Below are 20,012 nucleotides of genomic sequence, written 5' to 3' on the forward strand. Positions count from 1 at the left end.
TGTTTTTTTTTAAAATTAAATAATATTTTTTATAATAAAATACTCAAATACCCTTGATTAAACTTTATAATAACAAAAATAACTAGATGAAAAAAAAAAAAAAAAAATAAATTTACTTTTACAAATAAAATTAAAAAGTTAAAACTGACCTTGTTTGCTGGTAATTTTTTTACCTTCTGAGGGCACATTAATAATTTTATTGTTCAGTAAAGAAAAAATACTATTATACCCTGCAGCAGAGACTATTTGTGTGCTGTTGTCAAGGGCAAAATCATCTTTTTATTGACAATGAGTCTAGAGCATAAGTGAAAATGGCTACAGTAAATCTACTACCCTTCTCATTAATAACGTCTATAAGAATGCTAGCATGCATGACTTAAGCTTCATATTCACTTGAGAACTCAGGAAACTAAGGAGAGACGATGGCTAAGTTTGCTGTGGCTAATCTCTTGATCCTTCTTTTGAACTTGGGTGCTTTGCTTACTTCACTTGCCTGTCCCACTTGCCCTTACACACCTCACCCTAAACCACCAAAGCGTCCTCCAATAAAGCCACCAAAGCCTCCTGTGACCCCTCCAATAAAGCCACCAAAGCCTCCTATAAAGCCGCCAAAGCCTCCTGTGACTCCTCCTATAAAGCCACCAAAGCCTCCTATAAAGCCACCAAAGCCTCCTGTGACTCCTCCAATAAAGCCACCAAAGCCTCCAGTGACTCCTCCAGTAATACCAATACCACCAACTCTTCCTCCACCAAAGCCTCCTGTGACTCCTCCTATAAAGCCACCAGAGCCTCCAGTGACTCCTCCAGTAATACCAATACCACCAACTCTTCCTCCACCAAAGCCTCCAGTGACTCCTCCAGTAATACCAACACCACCAATTCTTCCTCCACCGGTAGAGCCTCCAGTAATACCAACACCACCAATCGAGAAGCCACCACCAACACCACCGAAGCAAGAGACTTGCCCCATTGACACTCTCAAGTTAGGCGCATGTGTGGATGTCCTAGGTGGACTCGTCCACGTTGGTATTGGCAGTAGTGCCAAGGACGAATGCTGCCCACTGCTGGAAGGTCTTGTAGACTTGGACGCTGCTTTATGCCTTTGCACCGCTATCAAGGCTAAACTTCTCAACATCAATCTCATTTTACCCATTGCTCTTGAGCTCCTTGTTGACTGTGGCAAGACCCCACCTGAAGGGTTCAAGTGTCCTACCTAATTAACTAGGTACTGCCTAGCTTCGTCAATATTCAGGATTTTGCTATATATATAGTTTTTTCTTGATTTTGAGTAGATGTTCAGTTAATTAGAAAAGTATTAATTCATAGTTTGTCTTCTGTGTTTGATCGTTTCAGGTTGTGGTAACTTACGGGCTATACAAGTGTGTGGGCTTGAAAGCATAAAGAATAACTGCACGAGGGATCTTCATGTGTCTAACTGCGCGAGAGATCTTCAAGTGGCTAGAATGAAGCATACTTCAATACGATATCCTGTGTTTTGTTCTCCTATTGGATTTTCTTATGTTCCTTTTTTCCCTTTACAATATAATATACTGTCTTAATTTGCTTTGCTTATTGTGTGTTATGCTCTGTCGGGGACCGGGGTTTATGCTCGCTCTTTATACATTACCGCTTATAATTTAGGGTATGTTTATTTTATTTTTTGTTTAAAAAGTATTTTAAAAAATTTAAAAATATTTTATGTTTTGGTTTTAAATTAATTTTTTTTAATTTTAATATACTGATATCAAAAAAAAAAAATAAATAAAAAATATATAATTTTAATATATTTTCAATAAATGTTTTTTTAAAAAAATCACTCCCTCTCAGTATCCAAATAAATTCGTATTCCATTCGGCCTGAGGGTCCTAATTTTCTCCTCTAAAACAAAGGTGATGGTTTTTAGGCCCCTGGAATCCATGCTTGAATTGAAAAGTTTACTTGATTGGTGACCAAGACCATCTCTCCTTCTCCAGAAGATTCTTGTGATGTGACCTAAAGTACTATAAATGGGCAGTAATGGGTTCCCCTGAAAAGCTAGAGATAGAAAAAGAAAAGGAAATATTTTCTGTGCTCAAAATATTGTAGACCCATAACATGACCGAGGATGTATAGGCTACTAAGAAGAAACGACCTACGATGAGCTAAAATGTGATGATGTGACCTACATTTAATGCTATACATAAGATGGGGGGGGGGGGAGGAAATTAATACCGGCATGGAATGTGCTCTTTTGCATGTATTTTGATATGATAGGACCTAAATGTGGTGAAACTTGATAACGGGACCCTAAATTTTCAACATTTCACTTTCTATAAGACTGTACGTAGTACTTTTTTTCTTTGTTTTTTTCTTTCTTCTATAAGCCTATATATAGTACTATCATTTACAGAAATAATAAATGGTGATGCCTATGGAAATCATTGTGCACACGGAGACACAAAAGTCTATTTGCTGTGAAAGTTAAATCACGCTTTTGTCCTTCGAGAAAAATAGATGCTTTTGTTTGGAGAGTAATTCGGTTTTTTTTAATGGCTTGCCAGGGGCTATTTTGTCATCTTCTTCACTTTTTTAGAATAATATAATGACTTATTTATTTCTAAAGAACAAAAAAAGATCTATTTACAGAGGGAATTTTTATCTTTTCTTTTATTTAGAACAGACAAATAACTTTTTTGCCCTTAGAATAAAAAAATATAATTACATGGACGATCTCATCTTCTTACATTAATCTTTTTGGTGATTCCAAAATCATGAAGTATTTTGAACTCTTTACTCTTAATAATTATTTTTTAATTAAAAAGTTGCTGAAGAATTTTTGCTGAAGCATTTTTAAATATTTTAATTAATCATTTATTTATTTTTCCTTTTTTTGTCTCTCTTCAAAAGAAACTGCATGCTTGTCCTTTTTTATTTTTATTTTTCAATTTTATCCTTTATATTTTTATTGCTTATTTTCATTCGTGGCCTTTTCAGAAACAATTTTAATGTTTTTAATTTAGTCCATAAATTACAATTTCTCATATGTTATTTTTTTCAATTTGGTCTTTATTTTTTTATTTCTGATTTTTTCCATGCTTTTTTGTTAAAGTTTTGTTGTTTTCAATTTCATCTTTCAATCAAAGTTTATGTTGTTTTATTTTTTTTTGTTAATTTAACCCTTATGCTTTTGATTTTTTTTATTCCTTTTTAAAGTTTTTTTCTTTTCAACTTAACCCTCTAATTTATTTTTATTTTCACCCTTATTCTTTTAATTACAATTTTTTGTGTGATTGATTTTTCTCAAGTTTTATTCTTCAAAGTTTGATTTGTTAGAAATGGGGTTTCGTGATTTTTCTATTGGTCTAATCTAATAATACGAGTTACAAGTTTATATATACTGTTGCACGTCCCCCGTGCGGCCGTTCGATAGTGATTTTTTTGTTTGTTTTGATGATTTGGTTCTTTAGAGTCGCCACCTAGTATTTTGGTTACTAAAAACCCTAACTGGTCTTTTAGAGATTCTAAGGCAAATGACTGGTTGCGTAAAGGGAAGGTATTAGCACCCCTAGTACGCCATACCTATTGTAAGCTGCTTGGTGTTTGGTTTGCCTTATAATTGCTATGGTGTTGGTGTTTTCTAATCCCATTAGTTTTTCTAGGTTTGATTCAAACTAAATTTATTAAGATAGAAATCCAAGGAGACTTCATGTGCTTTAAAAGCTCATTTTTCCCTTAGTATTTCAAAAGTTTGCGACTTATAAATCACAAGGAAAAGGGACACAAATTAGAAATCTAAGGAAATTCAGGGTGCTTTAAAAGCTTTTTTTTACCTTAGTGTTTCATACTCTCACAGCTCGTAAACCGTGGAGTCAAAAATTGAAGTGTCCTCAATTATAATCAAGGCTTCTTTCAAGGATGCGTGATGACTTGTTATTCCTAGAAAATTATTTTGGATACTTACCACTTAAGGTTTCTTTATCCAAATATTAATGGTGAATAATAACAAGTTATTTCCAATAATATTTTAGATATTAATCCCTTTGAGATTTCTTTATCCAAACATTAACGGTGAATAATAGATGAATCCCTCCCCCAAAATAAGATTTTTGTATTTTTTTTTTGAAATATTGGCCAACACCCTTTAGAGTTTTACAAACATGTTGTAAAATCTAGAAATGCAAGAAAATAATTTGTGTTTAAGAAATCCATGCAAAAACACATTTTCAAAACTTCCAATATTTTTTATATAAAAAGAACATTCAAAACATGTTAGGGTATTGACCGTATGCAACACAAAAAAAAACATTTTTTTATATTTTCTTTGCAAAATACACACACATCACAGTTAATCAAATTAAAATCAACAAACCACGTATTAATCAAATTCTTAAGGCTTTAATAAATCAGCTATTAAATCCCATAATATATGTAGAAACAGGTTCTTATATTTTCACGAGAAATACAACATGATTTTATTTGTCCTTCAGATACTTGACCATATACCAAATTAAAACATTAAATTCATTTTTTTTTATCTTTTTGATTTTATAATTCAATAATATAAAAAACTAACAAAAACACACACATCCCGTTTTTTATTATATTTTTCTCATACACCCATACGTAATTACAAATAAAATAAATTCAAAAACAAATCTAAACACATAATATACAATTCAAAAATTTTAAAATAAACCCCTAAATATTCAGGAATTGCAGAGGAAAACTTCTGGGAATGAAGGAATAGTGGCGGCGCGTCTGTTCACGCGCTGCCATCACTAGCGGCGCGTGGGTTAACGTGCCGCCGTTGTCAATGCCCAAAACAGCCGGACCTTGGACCTTTTCTCCCTTTTCCACTGGTGGTGACCTGCAAAGCAAAATCAAATCACAAAAGCTAGTTGATTTTAGTTGTTTTTCTTTGTTTTCAGATTTGCTTTTCTCCTCTCTTTTTTCAAATCTACCGAATCTGGAGCTAGGCATTACACGCGTCGCCGACAGGCCAGGCGTGTGGATGGCAAGATCGGTAAATTCCCTCTTCCTCTTTTATTTTGTTACATACTACCAACATTAACTCTCCTCACGATGAATCTTGAAGAAACAGGGGAATAGATTTGAACATAGCTATGGCGGGAAAAGAGTTGAATTCATAAACGCACCATTTCATTTTCCAATTAGTAACATGTCAATAAACACGTGTAAGAAACCTGTAAAGCCTATTATTACGGACAAGCAACCTTGCATGCATATAATGCACTGTAACCGAATGAAAAACTAGAGAAGAAGAACAATACACTGTGTATGTGTGTGAAAAGATAGAAATTCGGGTGAATTTGCTCCCATCCTAGTCAAGTCTAATTTTCAATTCATTTTCAATCATTGATACTAGTTTATCACCAACTATACCTTGTATTACTCTTTTTAGTACCTAAATCTTCAGTAAAAGTGACAGTATTCACTTAGAATAAAATTCAGTTGTTCTTAATCCTGTTGAATCGTCACAAGTGGTATTAGAGCTCTCCTTCCTTGGATTGGGAACATGGCACCTGACACAAGAACCGCAGAGATCAAACGACTAGAAGATTCTATCGAATCAGCAAAAAAAAAAGAAGGCTAACACCAAGTATGATCAGCTATTTAACATTATGAAGGACCAAGGTCAACAATGGGAGCACACTACCAATACTTATGAAGCTCAAATAGAGGGAGTTAAAGATCTGCTCCACGGTTTGACACAGCAACTGGAATCGGTTATGCAAAGGTTTCTTTCCCCCTCAGGTGAATCCAGTCAAAGCAAGGATAAACATGTTGCTTATCAAAATGAACCCACATTCAGGCCTAACTACACTACTGATGGGAGGCCATCAAATTACAAGGTACAAAGACCTAAACATCTCTTTCCAGTGTTTGAGGGTGAAGATGTGCATAGATGGTTATACAAATGCAACCAGTACTTTGATATTGAAGAAATTGATGAATCAGATAAATTGAAATTAGCTTCCTATTACCTAGACTGCATAGCCCTTTACTGGCACCAGAACTTTATGAGGAACCTAAACAATCATAGAGTGAGCAGGGAAGAGTATGTAGAAGCTCTTTGTTATAGGTTCGGGGGGCAGAAAGATCCAATGAAAGACTTGATAGATCTTAAACAAGTGGGAACCCTAGAGACTTATATTCATGATTTCGATGTGCTATGGAATAAAGCTGGCATTGGGGAGAAGCAAGCCTTAGTTATATTTTTAGGGGGGTTGGAACTGGAAATTAAGAACACTGTAAAAATGTTCGAGCCAAAAGACCTTAGGCAAGCCTTCAACCTTGCTAGATTACAGGCAAACAGTCTACTTCATAGACAACATCCGGGATATATACCAAAACACTCAGTGTCCACAGTGTCCCATAGTCCTCCATCAAAGCCCATACACCAGCCAAATCTGACTACAATCCCTCTTTCCATAGCAAGCAACATACCTGCCGTTAGAACCCCTTCCTGGCCAAACAGCTCCCAAAACTCATTTAACAGGACCTCAAATAAACCCACCAAATCTATAAAGAACCAGGAGTTTGAAGAACGAAGGTTGAAAGGACTATGTTTTTGGTGTGATGATAAATTTGTGTCGGGCCATAGGTGCAAGAATAAACAGTTATATTCCCTAAGCATTCTAGAGGAGGAGGAAGAAACTAGCGGGGAGGAGGTCCAGGAAGAGGAAGTCATACCCCACATCTCCTTGAATGCCTTAGAAGGAACCGAGGGCTTTCATACTATGAAGGTGACAGGGAGAACAGGGAAACAAACTCTTTACATCTTAGTGGACTCTAGGAGTACCCACAACTTTCTCAACTCCTCTGTAGCATTAAAACTGCAAAGTGAATTAACCACCATCACACCTATCACGGTATAAGCAGCCAATGGGGAAAAAATGTCATATGACTTAGTCTGCAAAGGTTGCCAATGGAAGATACAGGGAGTGAGTTTTGAAGCTGATGTGTTTATGATGGATTTAAACAATTACGACATGGTGTTGGGCATTCAATGGCTATCCATGTTAGGGGACATTTTATGCAACTATAAACACCTGTGGATGTCTTTCGACTGGCAGGGGCAGAGGGTGTTGCTTAAAGGGAAAATCCTATCAAATTCCAAGCTATTAAACTGGAGTATCTTAAGGGATTATTGAGCAATCAGAAATAGTTGGAAGAAGTCCATTTGTGCAGTCTACGCATTCTAGACGAGGACAATTTCACACTTAGTTTAGTGACATATGCACCACCTCCTCACCTCCACAGGGATCATAGGATCACAAAGCTACTAGGAGACTACCAAGACTTATTTAAGGAACCTGAAGGACTGCCACCACCTAGGAGCCACGATCACACCGTTCCTTTGAAGGAAGGAAGCCAACCAATTAATCTGCGATGCTATAGGTACTCAGGACTGCAGAGAGATGTGTTGGAAAAGATGGTAGAGGAAATGCTGGGAACAGGTATTATAAGGCCTAGCAACAATTCATTTGCGTCATCAGTTGTCTTGGTTAAGATAAAGGATTCCACCTGGAGGTTATGTGTGGATTATAGAGCTCTGAACAGACTTACGATCAAGGATAAGTACCTCATTCCAGTGGTGGAAGAGTTACTAGAGGAACTAGCAGGAGCAACCATTTTTTCAAAAATTGACCTTTGTTCGGGGTATCACCATATCAGAATGGGTTCGGGGGAGGAATTCAAGATGGCTTTCAGAACTCATAATGGCCACTATGAATTTTTAGTTATGCCTTTTGGCCTAACCAATGCACCCGCTACTTTTCAGAGTTTGATAAATGAAGTTTTTAGAGCACACCTCAGGAAATTCATTCTGGTATTTTTTGATGACATTCTCATATACAGTATGTCTCCTACAGCTCACTATGAACATCTACGAACTGTTTTCAAATTGTTGAGAATACACCACTTGGTTGCAAAAGCAAGTAAATGCAGTTTCAGCAAAGAGCAGGTCGAGTACTTGGGCCATATTATTTCTAAATCAGGAGTTGATACTGACCCTAACAAAATCATAGCAATACTCGATTGGCCTTTACCTAGGAACCTGAGGCAACTACGAGGGTTTTTGGGGCTTACAGGCTACTATCAAAGGTTCGTAAAGGGATACGAAACCATTTGCAAACCATTCACACAACTTCTTAAAAAGGACACGTTCGGATGAAATTCTGAGGCTACCACTGCGTTTACATTACTTAAGGTGTTGATGACAACCCCTCCAGTACTATCCCTACCAGACTTGGATAAAATATTTGTGGTAGAAACGGATGCTTTTATGGTTGGTGTGGGGGCGATTCTGATGCAGGAAGGCCACCTTATTACCTACATCAGCAAGGCTCTTGGATTTAAACAGCAAGCCATGTTGATCTACGAAAAAGAAATGCTGGCTATCATGCATGCAGTTCACAAGTGGAGGCACTACCTATGGGGCAAGCATTTCAAGATTCACACGGACCACGCAAGTCTCAAATACCTCCTGGACCAAAAAATAATCACTCTGATGCAGCATTAGTGGCTAGTCAAGTTGATAGGGGTATGATTATGAGATAGAATATAGAAGAGGGAAGGAGAATGTGGCTGCAGATGCACTTTCCAACCCTGACAGTCACGCTATTTATGCTATGATTGTCTCTTCCGTTTCTTCTAACATCATGGAGGCAGTTACCAATTCTTGGCAAGGGGATCCCTATTTACTAACTATCATCCACGACTTACAAACTACATCAGGCTCACATCTTCACTACAGCTTGGTCAATGGACACTTAAATAGGAAGGGTAAGATTGTGGTAGGCCGCAACTGGGAACTATAGTCCAGGATTATTTCCCTATACCACAACTTAGCATTGGGAGGACATTCAGGAGTAACTGCCACTGCAAAGCGAGTGGGAAGCCTGTTCTACTGGAAAGGGTAGCAAAAGCACATCCGCCACTTTATCAGAGAATGCTTTACCTGTCAGCGCAACAAACATGAAAATATAGCCACCCCAGGACTTCTACAACCTCTGCCAATTCCCAATGCCCCATTCATCGACATCAGTATGGATTTTGTCGAAGGGTTACCTAAATCGGAAGGGAAAGATGTCATCATGGTAGTAGTCGATTGTTTCAGTAAATATGCTTATTTCATGAGCCTCAACCATCCATACACAGCTCTAGTCGTGGCTAAGGTATTCATGGGTAATATATACAAGCTACATGGCCTACCAACATCAATAGTCAGCGACAGGGATCCTATATTTTTGAGCAAATTCTGGAAAGAAATGTTTAATATGCAAGGTGTCAATTTGCTCTACTCTTCAGCATACCATCCCCAAACCGATGGCCAGACTAAAATTGTGAATAAGTGTGTGGAAAATTACCTTCGGTGTATGACTGGGGACAACCCAAACCAATGGGCACGATGGCTGTCATTAGCCAAATGGTGGTACAATACAAATTTCCATTCGTCCACAAAATTAACCCCCTACGAGGTACTCTATGGGTTCACTCCGTCTATACATATTCCTTATATCCCTAGAGACTCTATTGTTGCATCGGTGGATGACCTACTGATTCGTAGAGAAGAAATCATTAAGCAAGTTAAAGATAACCTTCGACTAGCACAACACCAAATGGTTCAATTCGCCAACAAAAAAAGGAGTGATAGAACATTTTCAATTGGGGATTATGTGTATCTCAAACTACAACATTACAAGCAACATTCAGTGGTACGCAGGACATCACATAAATTAGCATCCAAGTTTTTCGGCCCTTACCTGATGCTTGCCAGAATAGGTGAGGTCGCCTATAAGCTGGAGTTGCCACCGTCATTTACCATTCACCTTGTGTTTCATGTCTCCCAGCTCAATCAGAGTATCGAACGCCAGTCAGTACAAAGTAATCTACCACCAATGCCACACACGCCAGAATTACAACCATAAGCTGTAATGGAACGAAGAATAGCCCGTAAGAGAAATCACGCAATCACCCAATTATTAATTCATTGGAAGGGGTTCTCACCTGCAGATGCTACATAAGAAAGTGTAGAGGACATCACTGTACGCTTTCCTGAATTCCACCTTGAGGACAAGGTGGGTTTGATGGGGGAAGATTTGTTACATGCTGCCAACATTAACTCTCTTAATGATGAATCTTGAAGAAACAGAGGAATAGATTTGAATAGAGCCATAGTGGGGAAATAGTTGAATTCACAAACGCCTTGTTTCATTTTCTAATTAGTAATGTGTCAATAGACACGTGTAAGAAACTTGTAAAGCCTATTATTACGGACGAGCAACCTTGCATGCACATAATGCACTGTAACTGAATGAAAAACTAGAGAAGAAGAACAATACACTTTGTGTTTGTGAAAAGAGAGAAATTCAGGTGAATTTGCTCCCATCCTAGTCAAGTCTAATTTTCAATTCATTTTTAGTCATTGATACTAGTTGATCACCAACTATACCTTGTATTACTCTTTTTAGTACCTAAATCTTCTGTAAAAGTGACAGTATTCACTTGGAATAAAATTCAGTTGTTCTTAATCCTGTTGAATTGTCACACATTTCTACACCGGCGGTGTCGTCCACTGTTGCCACAGTTGGGAGATCAGCGCGCCTTTCAAGTCTCAGTCTTCTGCTCTTCTGTCCTTCGGTCTCCCTCCTTATTTCTTCGTCTTCTTTATGATGCGCAGCTGTTAGTAGTGGAGAAGAAAGGAGAGTGAGAGGATTGGCTTTGGGAGAAGTGGGGAGACGACTGAAAACGGTAGAGGGAGGGGTCGTTAATACAATCGGCGGGTTTGTGGAGGGAGGCTTCGGTCGTGTATTGCTCCTGCAACTAAGAGGGATGGTGGGTCTTGGCTGGCAGCTGGGAGTGGCTAATGGGAAGATGAAGATCAAAGGGGAGGTCTGGTGAAGATGAGAGGAAATGGGGGGAGACTGTGGTTTAGAGGGAGAGGCTCCTTTGAGTGGCGACTTTGGTTCCTTCTCTCTAGTTTTGGTCCCAAGAGAGAGGAAGGGAGGTGGCTTGTTTTTTTTTTTTAGCAGCAGGGAAGTGCGCGGCTGACTACTTTGGTTTTCAAAGAAGATCGAAATGGGGGGGCTGTGTGTTGATGACCGGAAGAGGGAGATGGTGGCCAGTTTTGTTTTTGGAGGAGAAGGGTGGCGGCTGCGGCGTGGAGAAGGTTAAGTTTTTTAGGGTTTTCTTTTCATCTCCCCCGTCAATCAATTTTCTCCCAAAGTCAATTTTTCTCCTCCCCTTTGTATATGGCTGGATGTTCATTTATATAAAAAAAAATCTCTACGCATGCTATTTAAGGAAATATTAAAATAATTATTGCAGATATTGTCTTCTATAACCAGCACAAATCAAATCATATATCTATGGTATTTTATACTGCATTGATTATTTTTCATAACCAGCACGAATCAAATCATATATCTATGGTATTTTATATTCCAATAATTATATATGATTCAGTAATTATCTCCTTAATATATTGCTTCCTTAATATGAGCCATGATATTCTAGGTTATCGCCACATGTAAACCTTTTTTTTTTTTTTTTAATATATATTTTTTTAAAAAATCGAAACATGGGTCAAAAATTGGGTAGCAACATATACAATTAGGGATTTTTTTTTTCTCATTTTATTTTCTCATTTTGTATTTTTTTAAATATTGGTTTTGTGGTTATCTTCAAATTTTTTTTATATATCAAATTATTCTAGTCTCATGACCTAAGCCACGAGTTTTGCAGTCCTTTATGAATAGAGGTTTTTTTTAAAAAAAATGTTTTGTATTTAATATTTGAAGATTTTTTTTTATTTTATACAAATAAGCTTTATTTTGTAAGAAAATATTTATTTTAAAATAATATTTTTTGATTTGTCAGGCCTTGCATAATATATTTTTTTTTATTATTCACTAAGTTTCATAAATGTTTATATTTCTATTACCTTTTATTGATTTTAATAAAACAAATTAGTAGATATAAACATATAAATTTCTTATTATGTGAGATTAAATATTTTGATCTACATCAATCTTTCAATTTTTTTTGGTTTCTCTTTTAGTTATTGTTAAGAACATTTTTTATTTTATTTACATAAATGATTATTTATTTATTTAATTAAATATCTAGATAATTTTTTGGATTGAAACTTTTAGTTTTTTAATATAAAAAAATATCAAAATAGTGCATACCCAAGTTTTTTTTTTTTTTTTAAAAGGAAAATTACACCTTGCAACAGAGTGTATGTTAATATATTTTTCGGACCAATAAAAGTCAATCGAGTTACACCAAGTAAATTCTTACACAATATAATTTTTTTTATTAGAAAAAAAATATTAACACCATTTGAATATGTTTTTTATGTTAAAAAAAAAATTAACTTGATTCACGATGGGTATATTTTATAATGTGTTACCTTGATCCTAGCAAACTTTTAAGTAATGGCGAGGTAGTGTTCGATATTGTGGTTAAAAAATATTTTTTATTTTAAATTATTATATTTTTTTTATTTTAAAACAATTTTGATTTGTTGATGTCAAAAATAATTTTTAAAATTTATAAAAAATATTATTTTAATATATTTTTAAATAAAAAATATTTTAAAAATAATCACAATTATATTTTTAAACACGCGTAAGAGATTCATAATCTGATCAGCAGGCCAACACCGTGGCTTGTTGAACCCTCGATGAAATGAGTGAGACACAGGGTGATGTCGGTCGAAGGCAAGAACAAATTTCACTCTCTCTCCATGAAATGTAATTCATTCGAAGCTTGAAGTCACATGCATGCATTGTATAGTTTCTTAACTGGACTGAATTCAGAGGGCAACTACACTGTCATCGCTAGTCAATCTCACTGGTGGTGATAGAGAGTTCATTTAGATGAGATATATATATATATATATATATATATATATATATATATATATTCAATCGGTCTTTCCTTTTTGGATGACTAAAGAAGAAGAATGATGCCGAAAAAGACGAACATCAATTTGATAAAAGAATTAAGAATCCACAAGGATGTGCCATCGATAAGAGCTGGCATTGCAAGTTGTCTTTTTTGGACATATATATACCCAGTCTAGCTACGGTGTGAAGTGAGAAAGAAGCTTCCCAATCGCCGCCTATCCTCGGCAGCAAGTAGCCATGTCGGCGGCTCAATTGGTAGCTGTGCCCAGTTCGCTTACTTTGTAACTATTAATGTCAATAAGTTTGGTGGGATCGAAAATCCAATGATGTAGCCATCCAACGTATCTCAGTTGATGCATTAATGGAGCATGCACGTAAGGTTGAGATAAATCTCGATCAAAACATTCTAAATATGAAGAATTATGATTGGTTGGATAGTCGAATTTGACATTGATCTGGTTTTTTATCTTTTAAAAAAAAAAAAAGATTCCTTTCTTCAGGGTTCCGAATTTGGTACCTCACCTTCACAAATTATGCAAATACCACTTTATCATTTCTTGTTCTATAATTTTAATTTTGGAAAAAAGAAGTTACATTATAATGCTTTTGATCCAGTTGTTTGACCAATGTAATTCCACTACTTAAACCATCACATAGTAATTCAATATATAGTTTGATCATTTTAATAGCATTGCTAAAGAGTTCACTGAAGAGATTTCTCCATAAAAAAAAATCAATCCCACCGCGATATAACCCCTGAAATAAAACAAAATAAAATATAAATATATTATTAGAATGAATTTTGAAATCAAAGCATTCTTTTAATTTTTTAAATAAATTATAATGATTAAAGATATATTTATTTTTTTAACTTAAATTATCCTATAACATAAATAAAATTATCTTGATATTGCAAATTTCTATCAATATTACAACTCTTGAAAACTCTAATTCTTATCGATTATATATTCTAAGAATACATATTTTAATATTAAAGAACCATTTTAATTTAATAGTTTAAGTTGTTAAATTAAATTTTAAGATATGATTATTTATATTATTCTTTAACATATATACTCTCTCAAGTAAAAACTCTTTTAGGTTTAAAATTAATATAAAATTTATATTATATATACTTAACTTTTTATTAAATAAATAAAAATAATAAGATTGATGAAATCTCTAAATGATATCAACCACATACTCTAAGAATCTCTCGAGCAATTATGCAAATCAAGCCACGTTAGTTGTTTGGAAATTCTAATGCAAGAAAAGCATGCATCAAACCAGTGTTTTTCTCTATTTTAATTGTTTGCGAGCATGTGGCCGACACAAATGGATTCACTAGACAGACAGATTTTACAAGTCTATGATATAGAGTGCCAAAAACCCGAGCGTTGCTTGTCCTCTTATATATGTTGTTCTTCACATAAGGATTTATTCTCTCTAAGAAAATTACATATTTCATTTAACAGAAGTTTACAATAATGATTTAAGATTAAAGTTTTGAAAGAGATAGATAGTAAAGTGTTCCTTATAATACAACATTCTAACCTTAATGAACTATGTAATTAAAACAATGTTATTAAACTTACCGAAACCCAACTAATCAATTTGATAACCAGTGGAATCACAACTTTGCAAGGATCATATTTCAAATTAAATTGGAAGAGATTGACTTGTAATTTTATTAATTCAATTAAAGTTTGATTTAATTTGTAAATTTTTTTAAAATAACAACTATTATTTTTATTAGAATAATATTATTTTGAATTGATTGGAGTTAACTGTATAACTCGTAATTAAAATCTTAACCGGGTGATGGACAGGTACTGTTTTAATAACTTTGTTTCAAACTAGATAAAAGATATTTTTAATCTCAATACTTGAAAATTGATACGTTAATTCTTACCATCAATCGTTTCATTTCCACGAGTGGTTTCTAGCAGCCTTGGCCAATAACGAGCACAGCAAGGCACTAAAGGTTAAAATGTCCTCTATCCGAAAACCGTGTTTTTTGATTTCCTTGTCCCGAAATCCAATTTGATAATTGGCGACGAAATAATTGAAATGCCATTTTATTCGCCCCAAAATCGAATTTGATTATTGATAATGAAACTATATGAACGATCACGATTACTAGCGCAAAGCAGTGGTGTCTGTTAAGTCAATCAATAATGACAAAAGTCACAATAAAATATTGGACTGAAAATAATATGAGCATGAATCTTAGATCTACCATGTCTATAAGAAGGATAGGATGCATGACTTAAGCTTCATATTCACTTGAGAACTCGGTAAAGTAAGGAGAAACGATGGCTAAGTTTGCTTTGGCTAATCTCTTGATCCTTCTTTTGAACTTGGGTGCTTTGCTTACTTCACTTGCCTGTCCCTCTTGCCCTTCCCCACCCAAACCTAAGCCACCAGTAAAACCTCCCAAAGTCAAGCCTCCACCAAAACCACCAGCCGTGAAGCCACCAAAGCCTGAAACGCCATGCCCTCCTCCTCCAGTAAAACCAACACCACCAATCGTGAAGCCACCACCAACACCACCGAAGCAAGAGACTTGCCCCATTGACACTCTCAAGTTAGGCGCATGTGTGGATGTCCTAGGTGGACTAATCCACATTGGTATTGGCAGTAGTGCCAAGGACGAATGCTGCCCGCTGCTGGAAGGTCTTGTAGACTTGGACGCTGCTTTATGCCTTTGCACCGCTATCAAGGCTAAACTTCTCAACATCAACCTTATTATACCCATTGCTCTTGAGCTCCTTGTTGACTGTGGCAAGACCCCACCGGAAGGGTTCAAGTGTCCTACCTAATCAATTAGGTACTGCCTAGCTTCGTCAATCTTCAGGATTTTGCTATATATATATATATATATATATATATAGTTTTTTCTTGATTTTGAGTAGATGTTCAGTTAATTAGAAAAATATTAATTCATAGTTTGTCTTCTGTGTTTGATCATTGCAGGTTGTGGTGTAACTTACAGACTATACAAGTGTGTGGGCTTGAAAGCATAAAGAATAACTGCACGAGGGATCTTCATGTGTCTAACTGCACGAGGGATCTTCAAGTGGTCAGAATGAAGCATTTTTCTATAGGATATCTTGTGTTTTGTTCTCCTAGAGGAATTTCTTCTGTTCTTCTTTCCCTTTTCTAGAAAATATATTGTGTGTTAATTTGTTTTACTTCTTCTTGTGTATCCATCATGGCGGCCCGGGTTGATGCTCTTCGTATGCCCACTGCTTGAAATTAATATTATAAAAACTTTGGGTTCCAAGTTATGATGGTCATGAAGCCCACCTCAAAACTGGCCTGGGTGTTTTTAAACGTACGATTCTCATTTAAAATGAAGATCATGGTTTTGGGCCCTAGAATTTGAGCCTAACAAGGTCATTCCATGTGATCTATAACTTATATCTTTTTTGAAATCAAATTTACTGATAAAAAAACAAAATTAAAAGAAAAGGAACCAAATAGAAAAGGATTTACAAATAAATGATGGTTTCAAAATTCATACAAAAATATTTATTTTGATCCTCAAAATTTACAGCATATATATATATATATATATATTTGGTTTTTCAATATTGGTTTCAATTCAACTTTGATAAAACAAAAAAGTTTATTTTTGTTAATTTTTAATTTTTGTTTGAGAGAGAAGAGAAAGAGGTCGTCAGAATCTGGCAATAAAAAAAGAAACTTGATGATTTCATTGATTTCGACCACTAAATGATCGATTTTGGTGTCTAAACATTTTATTTTGTGAGGAGAGTTTAATTTATTTTTTTTTTAACTTTGAAAGGTCTAAAAATCAAATCTAGGTTCAAGAAGAATTTTGATTTCGGACTGATTTTAGTGTTTTGGGTGGTTTTTTTTTTTTAAAGCCATTTTATGGGTTTGTAAAGATATTTGTGCTATTTTCTATTTATTTTAAGGTCAAAATTTGGTTAAAATCTAAGACTTGAATTATTGGATTAATCCCTTCATTTTGGCATTTACTGCGCAGCAGCCATCTAAATGCCAAAAGGAATATATATATATATATATATATATATATGATTGGGTTAAGCTACTATATGATGTTACCTAAAGTTAATACTATGTATGGATGGTGCTTGGTTTACGGGAAAAGGGCTAGAAAAGGGGGGCATAAAAAGGTGGAGGAAATTTATACTGGCATGGAAAGGGCGCTTATGCATGTATTTTGATATTATATGGGTAAAATCTGGTGAAACTTGATAAGAGGACCTAGGATTAATTAGTGGAAAAAATATATTAAGCCAACACGTTTACTTCTAATCATTTGTGCAATAGAACACACATAGAAAAGATGGATTTTTTTTTAAAAAAAAATTAACAAACAAAACAATAAAAAATAGTGAAATAAAATTACCATTACACTTTCAAACATCCTCAATCTTCCCGTGGTGTGAAATGAGAAACATCCCAAAAACCTATCCTTGTGGGTAGTGGTAGCGGATGCTTAATGTTATTAAACCTAGTTTGTATTAACTTCGTAGGATTAAAAATCTAATGATTTAGTCATCTAAGTACTGATCTAGCTTGATGTAATGGAGCATGAATATAAGTTTAGATCATGCTCGATCAAAATTAGCAAATTCGTTAAAATCTAAAAATTTATTATTGGTTGGATAATTGAGTTCGACATTGATCAAATTACATAAAAAAACAAAAAACAAAAACACATTTTACAAGGTTTCAAATTTGGTACATTTATTACATGTTATTGATCAAATGATTCAACCACACTATTCCACTTTTCAGATCGGTTTTAATTACATTTGAAAAAAGGTCTGCAGAAATTCCTTCTCAATCAAACAATTAACAAAATGTGAATATATAATGCATATATCCAATTTCAATTCCTTTGGAATTGAAGTTTTATCATGGAGTTCAAACTAGGCTTTGAATATCATGCAGCATGAGATAATGGCGAGGGCACTTTACTTACAGCTATATTATATCATTTTATGATGGTGGTTTCCGGGAAAAAAATCATTTGACTTTAGATAGTCTTTCCAACTCTGTGCACAAGTACATTTCATATATGGATACAATGAGACTGAAAACGATTGACACTAATGAGATAATAGTTAATTGTGCTGAGTTCCGCGACGGATTAATATAATCTTTTTTTCAAATATAAAAAAAAAAAAATTAAGCGTATAAAAAATATTTTAATACTTTTATTAAATTTTATAAAATAAATTATTTTTAAAAAATTCACTCAATTTTTTGTCATACTTAAATAACATGGGTTTAACAACTATGTCAGATCCAAGCGCAAATCCAAGCGCCTTGGATCTGAATAATAAAACAATACCAAAATATCCTCAATAATTACAGAAAATTATACAAAAAATAGGGTAAAAGAACAAAAATACTGAAACAACCCCATAACTAAGGCTTCAAGTTTTTCAACTAAAAAGCAAAATGATAATTTAACTTTATGTGAAAAGACAACATTAGCCCCATCTCATGCTTTTAGAGCTTGGAAATTTAACGGCGCAAGTCTACAATGGAATGTGTCTTGGTCTACCACAGTATACTTGCACAAGGTTGTCAGACCCATGCATCTTAGGTTTGGTATGTTTGCCAAACTCAAGTAAATGTGGGTTAAACACAACTTTTCGACTTTAAAAATAATAAAACAATACCAAAATACCAAATTGCCTCTGTAATTATAGAAAATTACACAAAAAACAGTGTGAAAAATAAAAATACTCGATATGCAAAGCTTATTTTTTGTATTTTTCGAGGTTAAAAACATATTTTAACTATTTAACCATTTGTAAGAGGTAAAAAAAAACTATGGGTAACAAGTCTTAATTTTATTAACCTTGGAGATAAAATAATATTTTTACCATGCAAATAAACATGAAAACACTACCATACCCCCGCTCAAATGTTTAATGACCAACGAGCCCATGAAAAATACTAAAATACCTTATTATAACTAGGGCTTCAATTTTTTCAACTAAAGAGCAAAATGATAATTTAACTTTCTGCTAAAAGACAACATTAACCTCTTCCCAAGCCTTTAGAGCTTGGAGAATTCATTGTGCAAGTCTACAGTGGATTGTGTCTTAATTCATAGTACACTTGCATAGGGTTGACAGGCCCAAGCCGTTTGAGTCTGGTAACCATGCCAGACCCAAGGTGCTTGGGTATGACAAACATGCTTGATTTAACAAACAACAAACAAAGAGGATAATTGTGCATTTTAGCTGTCAAGAGAGAGAAAATAAAGAAAAAACATAAACAATGGATCACTAGTGGCAATCTAATTATTATCATTGTACATGTGCCACACCATGTGAAAGAGAGCATGGTTGCGCATCCAATTAGATAGCAGATGACCAGATTTGGCCATCGAAAAGTGTCATAAATGTCTCTTTAATGGTGCTGGCACTGCCTATTTGTCGCGAAAGAAAAGGAAAGTCAAAGAAATATTTATCCGCTCATGAAAAGATGAGAAATTAAAAGTAAAATTATTATTACAATCCACAGTAAAACATTTCTTAATCTACTATGATTTTTTCACACCATTTAACTGTTGCTATAATAAAGCTCAAAAGTTTATTGAAGATAGTAATTGGATGAAGCTCAAAATTCAAGTAGGTCTTGCTAAACACAACAACTCCTCTTATTATTTTTCTTATATATTTTTTGAATATTTAAGGTGTTTTTATATAGTCTTACAAGCCCTTTTAAAATATTATAACTCTTATGAACTCTAAATTTCATTAACTCTCAGCTGATAATAAATTCTAACAATATGTTCCCTAATCTTTCGAGGAATTATGCAAATCAAGCCATGCTTGTTGTTAAAAAATTCTAATGCAATAAAAGCATACACCACGAAGAGAGAGGAGAGTAATGCACTTAAAATGAATTAATCATGTTGCTTCTAACAAAGAAAAGAAGTGTTGATTGTAGAGGAAGAACCAGTAGAATGTTAGAAACATGAGATGGAGGACACGACATTGTGCCGTCAATAAAGTGAAAAAAACCTTGACCAAGGAGATAAGGCTTCATTTGCATTAGCCAATAGAGATAATTAAT

At 34.5% G+C, this 20,012-nt stretch overlaps 2 protein-coding genes across 2 annotated transcripts; both read left to right on the plus strand.

Moving 5' to 3' along the window:
* Positions 1 to 374: 374 nt before the first annotated feature.
* LOC118058457 (uncharacterized) lies at positions 375 to 1,570 on the plus strand. The gene is made up of 2 exons (XM_035071159.2): positions 375 to 1,225; positions 1,354 to 1,570. The coding sequence occupies exon 1, from the start codon at positions 423 to 425 to the stop codon at positions 1,215 to 1,217; it is 795 nt and encodes a 264-aa protein (XP_034927050.1). The 5' UTR covers positions 375 to 422; the 3' UTR covers positions 1,218 to 1,225; positions 1,354 to 1,570.
* A 13,604-nt stretch (positions 1,571 to 15,174) lies between these two features.
* Positions 15,175 to 16,203, plus strand: LOC118058459 (36.4 kDa proline-rich protein). The gene is made up of 2 exons (XM_035071162.2): positions 15,175 to 15,747; positions 15,894 to 16,203. The coding sequence occupies exon 1, from the start codon at positions 15,233 to 15,235 to the stop codon at positions 15,737 to 15,739; it is 507 nt and encodes a 168-aa protein (XP_034927053.1). The 5' UTR covers positions 15,175 to 15,232; the 3' UTR covers positions 15,740 to 15,747; positions 15,894 to 16,203.
* Positions 16,204 to 20,012: the final 3,809 nt, after the last annotated feature.

Source organism: Populus alba, chromosome 6 (genome assembly GCF_005239225.2).
Source record: "Populus alba chromosome 6, ASM523922v2, whole genome shotgun sequence".
NCBI lineage: Eukaryota > Viridiplantae > Streptophyta > Magnoliopsida > Malpighiales > Salicaceae > Populus > Populus alba.

Excerpts from the sequence above, each read along its gene's own strand:
- LOC118058457 (XM_035071159.2), top strand. The coding sequence starts at position 423 with ATGGCTAAGTTTGCTGTGGCTAATCTCTTGATCCTTCTTTTGAACTTG.
- LOC118058459 (XM_035071162.2), top strand. The coding sequence starts at position 15,233 with ATGGCTAAGTTTGCTTTGGCTAATCTCTTGATCCTTCTTTTGAACTTG.